The 8,388-nt window shown below is 37.6% G+C and overlaps 1 protein-coding gene across 1 annotated transcript; it reads right to left on the bottom strand.

Moving 5' to 3' along the window:
- Positions 1-1,154: 1,154 nt before the first annotated feature.
- LOC126260663 (uncharacterized) lies at positions 1,155-2,353 on the bottom strand. Its single transcript, XM_049957998.1, has 3 exons — positions 2,314-2,353; positions 1,854-2,146; positions 1,155-1,676 (listed from the first exon to the last, which is right to left on the bottom strand). The coding sequence occupies exons 1-3, from the start codon at positions 2,351-2,353 to the stop codon at positions 1,155-1,157; spliced, it is 855 nt and encodes a 284-aa protein (XP_049813955.1).
- Between the last annotated feature and the right edge of the window lie 6,035 nt (positions 2,354-8,388).

Raw genomic sequence — 8,388 nt, 5'->3', positions numbered from 1 at the left:
GAAGAAAAATTAATGGAGTTTTTAGATCACCTCAATTCCATTCATGAGAACATTCGGTTTACCATGGAATTAGAGAAAAATGGTTGCCTCCCTTTCTTGGATGTGCTAGTTAGACGGAAGAGTCTGGGGCATTCAGTTCATCAAAAGCCCACACATACAGATTTGTATTTAAATTCGTCCAGCTGCCTCACCCATCGCAAACAATGAGTGTACTTAAAACACTTGTACACAGAGCTCATGTAGTGTCAGATGCAGATAGTTTGCCTGAAGAGCTTGCCCATCTGAAGAGGGTTTTCAAAGAGAATGGATATTCTACCCGGCAAATTAGCAAGGCAGTTGCAATAAAACCAAAGAAACAGGGAGTGGAGAAAGAAGAGAGCACGGCTACTAAAGCTTTAGCTTTTCTTCCCTTTGTTGGCAACATTTCCTTCAAAATTGCAAGAATCCTCCATGGTTTCCAAGTGAAAATAATTTTCCATCCACCAACGAAGATTTCCGAGCTGCTGGGATCAGTGAAAGATGATCTGGTATTGCAGAAGGCGGGAATTTATAAAATACATTGTCAGTGTGGCACATCATATATAGGACAAACATTGTGAACAGTAGAAAAATGTTGCACTGAACACCAACGCTGTACTCACCTTTTGCAACCTAGCAATTCTGCAATTGCTGAGCATTGCATTTCCACTGGACACTCATTGGAGTATGACAAGCCAACAATTTTGGCCACAGCAACATCCTCTTGGGACACAGTCATAAAAGAATCAGTGGAAATTCACATGACAGACAATCTCATCAACCGTGACAATGGATACCAGCTTGATAATGCATGGAACCCCGTCATCTCTAAGATCTGCTCCAGACGAAGACGTCAGAGTACTCCGATGGCCGCGGCAATTGACAACGCCAAAGACAGCTGAGTTCTGCAGTTCCACCAGGGAGGGCGCTTCTGGCAGGCGGTGTGATTCATCTGTCCATACGATTTTGACGCATGCGCGGAATACTCGCTGCACGCTATATATTACGGAACGGAGGGCGTCTTCGTCAGTCTTCAATGGATCACCTGAGGATGGCTGGCAGTTGTCAGTCAAAATATCGTGGATGGAAGCTAACGACAACCGGTTGCAAGCCCGAAGTCTTTTTGAATATTTAGTTCACCGGGAAAATTTTAAATTTCCAATTTTCAGCATATCTGATGATGTCACCCACTTCACTTGAACTGCTTGGAATTGTTTAAATACAAGTATGTCAAGAACATAGAGACCATGATTGACATGACCAGTCATCATTATTTCACCAGTCACTTTGTCTCCAATGTGGACACTTTTGTCATTAAGTCTCATGAAGAAACCTCTTCGTCCAACTGCTTTTACAGAGAACAAGTGAGCACTTGCTTCAGGAACATAAAGCACTTCTCTCAGTTCAGAATTCTTTGTGGACTTTTTCAGCTGAATCTGAATTTTCACAGTTTCCTGTCCATGATCCAACATGCTTACACCTGTTTTCCCAATTGAAATCTTTTCTGGAACAGCAAATTTTGTATCAGACACAAAATTTTGTTCATTTGCAGCGATGTGATTTGTGGCACCACTATCGCAATACCAACAGTTGACTTCAAAACTGTTATTGACCGAGGCACCAAAAACATGTGCCAAAAATGCAACATTCTTTTCAGACTGATCGATGCAAATGTTTTTATCTGACTTTTTCACTGATCACTCTGCTGCCCAATGCTCTACCTGGCCACGTTTATGACATGTAAATTTTCATTTTGCATGTTCAACATTCTTTTTCAATTTTTCCCTACTGTCACATTTATTTCATTGAATTTTCTTCTTGGTGCTAGTGTGTACAACAAACACAGCTGATCCAACCATACTTTGATCACGCAATTCAATGGTGCACAGTTTTTCAATCAGAAGTTTCACACTTCGATTTTTGGATGGAATTGTGTCCCACAAGTATTTAAAGTTGTCATATTCTTTGCCTAGCATGGATAAAATTTTGCCATTTAAGATTCTTGCAGACAAAACCTTTTCTTCATGCTTCTGCAGTATGTCGTTCAAGACCACAAATGGATTCTGCGATTTCGTGACGTGAGTGTTAATATCCTCTTTGTCATCATGTTGAACATGAAAAAATGTCTCTATCAATATATTCAGTCATTGAATACTGCTACACTCGAACTGCACACATAATTTGTCCAAAATTTCACTTGCATGAGTGCATGTTAAAATGAGTTCAGCTACTGGTGATGTACCACCCGCTTTTCCGCAGTTGCATCTTCTCCCACTTCAAGACACTTGTACGTACCTGTGACGATGTCTTCAATTACATATGCTCGCAACAGCATTTATATATGCCACTTCTATTTTGCCCAGTCCTTAGGTCACCAACACTGGCTGGCATTTACATCAAAGACACACAAAAATAATGGGCAAATTCAAGTTATTTGTTATAAATTCATGGGTGAGTGAAAATAAATGCTTCACAGCTTTTCTTGTGCAGTCTGGGCCCATAACCTGTTAAGATTGTTTATTTCTGACTAGCTAACAGTTTCATTACATACTTGAATACCAATATATAAAAGACAGAGAGGATAAACACAGTTTTAAACAGCACATATTCAGCTTGTCTTACATGCCAAAGATTTAAAGCATCACAGATATGACAAACTTCGTAATTTTTATTTCCAGTCTTAACAGCTCCAATTTCTGTTATGTGGTGGGTAGGAATTAGTAACTCACATAGGTATATCATTTGTTTCATTTTTTTCTATGAATATATGTTTTCCTCTCCTTAACCTATATTCTAAGAGAAGTCATGTGGTCATTATTGCCTTGTGTGTTTCTTCATTTCCCCAGAATCCAAAGTCATCTTTCCCAAGGTTGGTTTCTACCAGTTTTTATTTGTGTTAGTATTTTGTAACTGTGACTTATTAAACTGATAGTTCAGTAATACTCACATCTGTCAGCACCTTTATTCTTTGTAACTGGAATTATTACATTCTTCTTGAAGTATAAGGATATTTTACTGTGCTTAGCAGGTAAAAATATTCTGGCATTAATGGCATCCATCTTGCAGGGATGGAATCTTACCTTGTAATTGAAAAAAGAAGGTCTCACTAATATACTTTGTCATATACATGAAACTACCCTCTGAATGGATCAAAATAAAATGTGGTGTACCACAGGGATTAGTACTGGGATGACTCTTGTATGTAATCCACAAAAATTATTTTCCAATGAATTTTAAGTAAAGAACAAAACCTGTTATATTTGCAGATGAGACAAGTGTACTAATCAAGATCCAACTTGACCCTTAGCAGGCAAATCACAGATGATTCAGAAGACAACTATGAGTGGTTTACAGCTAATTTTAAACCCTAAACTTATAAAAACTAATGTTATGCAATTGCAGAGCAACAGTAATGACCTAGTAGCACACTGGTGGTCCAGTGGATAAGTTGAAATGGAGTCAACATATAGATAAAAAACTAATCAAGTAACTAAGGTCAGCATGTTATGTGCTTAAAAGATTCTATCATTGTGCTGACCTAAGGACAAATGTGTTGGGTTATTTTACATATTTTCATTCCCCATTATCCTTTGAAATCAGCTTCTAGGGCAGTGCACATAAAGTAAATAAAACATGTATTCAGTAGAAGTGAGCAGTAAGAATATGTATGATGTAGATAACTGTACATCTTATAGAAGTCTTATATATTATCTTGTAATTCTTACATTCACTTCCCAGCACATTTACTCCTTGGTCTTAGTTGCTGATAAGAAGACACTCCGTTCAGCCAAACTATGATTCACATATTCACAATACAAGAGGCAAATATAATTTTTGCTACTCATGGCATAGAGGAGGCACTGAGTCACAGAGAGATGCAATTAAAAGACTGCTAAACATTTAAGCTTTCAGACTAAAATATCATTCTTAAGAAATAGAAAACACATGGATATTCACACAGCACAATTCACACACACATGATGACTGTCTCTTGCTGAAGTGACCCAATTGCTAAGTGTGCATGCATCTGACAACAGCAGTTATTCCATTCTGGACTTTATATTGTTTGTAAAATTATTTTTGTAAATGTTAAGCTACTAATGCTAGATAGACAACAACTATATAGTACAAATAAGGAGGCAGCAGCTTTTTTCCAATGTAGCAGCTTTCTTCTAGTTTATCCTAGTTAGTGTAGGTGACATAAGTGTGAGTAGCAATAAGCAATACAGTGATATTTTATTATTTGTACAATATAAAGATTAAGTATCTACTATTTAAATATTTTTGTAAATGTGTACCTAGTCTCATTCCACATCTATGAAGTTTCTTCTTCTTGATGGGATCTATGGAACGTGATGAATGAATGGATGAATGAATTAGGGCATTCCAAATGTAATTAATGCAATGAGGTCAAATGCACAGAGCAACAGGCAAGATTATTTTCTAAATGAATTTATACCCAACTGCTGGAGTACATTATCTGTCCAAATAAGAATTTTCCTGCTTCAACAACTTAATTACAGGCTCTCTATATCTATCTTCTGGTGAATTTATGGTTATTGCATAATTTACATAGTAATAATAACATCACCAGCTTTGTTTACTTGTTTTACTCATACACACTCAGTTTTAGTGTTGCAATACCCCATTTTCAGTCTCCTGTGTCAAGTTGATACTGGGAATTATTATTATACTTTCTATAAAAATATAAAACCATTCAACTAAACTAAAGATTGTAATTGTCTTTGGTGATCATGGTAGCATAACATCATCATATATATTATAAGATTTAATTGTAGTGGTCTAACGCCTACATGAATATCTGCATTTTGAGATAAATGGCTGTTCTATATCCTAAAGGAAAGAGATAGTATTGGAAGGTAGGACTCCCGCCACTGCGAAGCTCTACTTGGCATTGTGGCTGATGGAAGTAACTAGTATAAAGATATTAAGATCAATCACAACAACACTTTCCAAACCGTCTCTACAGCACAAACGCATTTTTGTGATTGTTTTGATCATCGTGTCACCTTTGTCGAATCATATTTAGCGTTTTTGGGCGTTTGGCCACTTGTAGTGCTAGTTGACACCTTCATTCACTTTTGCGTTGCTCAAATGTTTTTACTTTCTAGTATAAGCAGAGCGATGGTTATGCAAGTTTTTCATGCTGAGCAAAACATGTTTCGAGAATTTATTCTTGTTGTCAAGTGCAGTATTTACTTTGTATTTTATTTTATATTTGTTTTCAATTTTCCACAAACAATGTGAGTTATAGTTCGCAAGTGTGTGGTTTTCTACATAACTGAGGAGGCACAGTTCCTGATACCCTCAAAGGGATGACTACAGGAGAGATGTAGAACAACACATGCAAATGCAACAAAAAATACCTATCTACGTATTTGCCCTTGACAACGAGAAGAAATTCTTTAAATGCACCATGCTAAGCACGAAAAAATACGTAAGTAGTGCAGTATATCAGTATTTAAATAATGAATGAGAGCTGCAGGGTTCAAAAACTTCGATTATGATGTATGAAATTTTGTCAAATTTTCCTACTTCTCAGGCACTTATCAGTTCCAGTTACATGAGTGGTTTTTATTAGACAATAAACCTTTATTAGATAATAAATAAGTCTCTGACAAGTCTTTTGATACCTGTTATGTACACATATCACACATATAATATAACTGATAGAAATTGGGTTGTTTTGAGGAAGGAGACCAGACAGCGAGGTCATCGGTCTCATGGGATTAGGGAAGGACGGGGAAGGAAGTCGGCCATGCCCTTTGAAAGGAACCATCCCAGCATTTGCCTGGAGTGATTTAGGGAAATCACGGAAAACCTAAATCAGGATGGCCGGATGCGGGATTGAACCGTCGTCCTCCTGAATACGAGTCCAGTATCTAACCACTGCGCCACCTCGCTCAGTATAACTGACAGAAATAATCAGTTACTGAGAAGTAACGGTTACTGCAGTAACCGCTCATCTGATACTGGCAGTTCTTTCAATAACTGCCAACAGTCCCTTGTGCCATCCGTTGACCGAATATTGTACTACGCTTTCGTGTCAACTCATTGGAGATCTGGCTATGATGGAGAGGGATGGACAATTTGGAAGGTGTTCTATAGGTCATGGAAATAACTGTGAGACTGCATGCTACCTGTTGATAATAACTGTGTACTATTTTGTCCATCTTTATTACTTTTAGCACAAACCATTAAATAAAGTTTGTCAGAATGGTGGCTGATAGGAGCTGCAGTATAGGCATTAACAAGTATAGTCATTCCCTTGAGCCACCACCTTATATGTCAATTTAGCTTGACCTGTTAAAGGTCATAGACCCCGGTGATATTTCCAGAGAGGATAGTTACTGGAGCAAACAAATATTTTCATACTGCTTCGGAAATAGCCACTGGCCATGGCGAATGACAAATAACATGTCAGCAAGTATAACATAAGACATTTGTCAGTAGATTGTCAAAATATGTGAATATTTTACAGTAACTGGCAACATTTACAGAATTGATACACTGTCATAATAAAACATAGTTATGCACTTTTAATGACAATAACATGTCAGAAAGTATAACATAATACATTTGAATATAATAATTACTATCCTCATCATTTGTCAGGAGATTGTCAAAATATGTGAATATATTACAGTTACTGCTAATATTTATAGAACTGATTCGCTGACAGAATAAAACACACTTATGCAATTTAAATAAATTTATCATATACAGATTACCTGATCTTGACTGCTATGACCAAGTGCTGTCAAAACTGAAATATAGCAGAATATTTACTTAAGCTGGTCTAACAGCCTCTGTTAAGACATTCACCTACAGAACAGGTGGAGGGGTCAATGGAAGTGTCTGATTCCACCAAACGTAAGATTCGGAAGTTTTTCAATCAATTATCAAGGTTGTTTGTTTATGTGTTTGGCGTTTCCATTAGGTGTTATTGGTTTGTTATTTTTAGTGTGGTAAGACATTTAATGTGTGTGTGTGTCTGTGGCGGTGGGGGAAAAGTGGGGGGGGGGTTGGAAGGGCCGATCTAGTTTGCAGCCCCAGAATTTGCTGGCGGTAACTACCTTTTTTCCTAGTTGTGATGTTTTGTGTATTTATGGACTATTGAATGTGTTTTAATTTATGTACGAATGTTTGATCTGTGGATTTTTGACCTTGTGGTTTTGGTTTTATTTTTCGCAGTTGTAGGTGTTGGTTTTTTGGCATCAATAGTTGTTGTCGACATACATAGGTCATCAGAAATGACAGATTCCCATTTCAACAGATGTTGGTGTTGGTGTTTTGGTATCGTCATCTGTGATTGACCTATATAGGTCAAGGGAAATGTCTGATTCCAATTTTCATAGTTTTAGTTGAAGGTATTGTTTTGTTTTCGTCACCTATGGTTGACCTATACATTGTGTTACATAAAGGTACGGCCAAACTTTCAGGAAACATTCCTCACACACAAATAAAGAAAAGATGTTATGTGGACATGTGTCCAGAAATGCTTAATTTCCGTGTTAGAGCTCATTTTAGTTTCGTCATTATGTACTGTACTTGGAGCACGTTATCGTGATTTCATACGGAATACTCTACCTGTGCTGCTAGAACATGTCCCTTTACAAGTACGACACAACATGTGGTTCATGCACGATGGAGCTCCTGCACATGTCAGTTGAAGTGTTCGTGCACTTCTCATACAGATTTGGTGACCGACGGATTGGTAGAGGCGGACCAATTCTATGGCCTCCACGCTCTCCTGACCTCAACCCTCTTGACTTTCATTTATGGGGGCAATTCAAAGCTCTTGTCTACGCAACCCTGGTACCAAATGTAGAGACTCTTCATGCTCGTATTGTGGACAGCTGTGATACAATACACCATTCTCCAGAGCTGCATTAGCGCATCAGGGATTCCATGCGACGGAGGGTGGATGCATGTATCCTTGCTAACGGAGGACATTTTGAACATTTCCTGTAACAAAGTGTTTGAAGTCACGCTGGTACATTCTGTTGCTGTCTGTTTCCATTCCATGATTATTGTGATTTGAAGAGAAGTAATAAAATGAGCCCTAACATGGGAAGTAAGCGTTTCCAGACACATGTCCACATAACATATTTTCTTTCTTTGTGTGTGAGGAATGTTTCCTGAAAGTTTGGCCGTGCCTTTTTGTAACACCCTGTATAATTCAAGGGAAGTGTTCAATTCCTGAAGATTTTTGTTGGTGTAGCAGAATGTTGTAATTTTTTTCTTTTTGTTCATCATTTTGTATTTTGGGATTATGGTGTGTTTTTTTTACTATTATATTTAACTTGTCCTCACCCTAAAACCCCCATCTTCCTCCATTTGTCCCAT

Source organism: Schistocerca nitens, chromosome 5 (genome assembly GCF_023898315.1).
Source record: "Schistocerca nitens isolate TAMUIC-IGC-003100 chromosome 5, iqSchNite1.1, whole genome shotgun sequence".
In the NCBI taxonomy this organism is placed as follows: Eukaryota; Metazoa; Arthropoda; class Insecta; order Orthoptera; family Acrididae; genus Schistocerca; species Schistocerca nitens.
The sequence above is the reverse complement of the archived record's forward strand: the minus strand, read 5'-3'. Positions and strand labels throughout refer to the sequence as shown.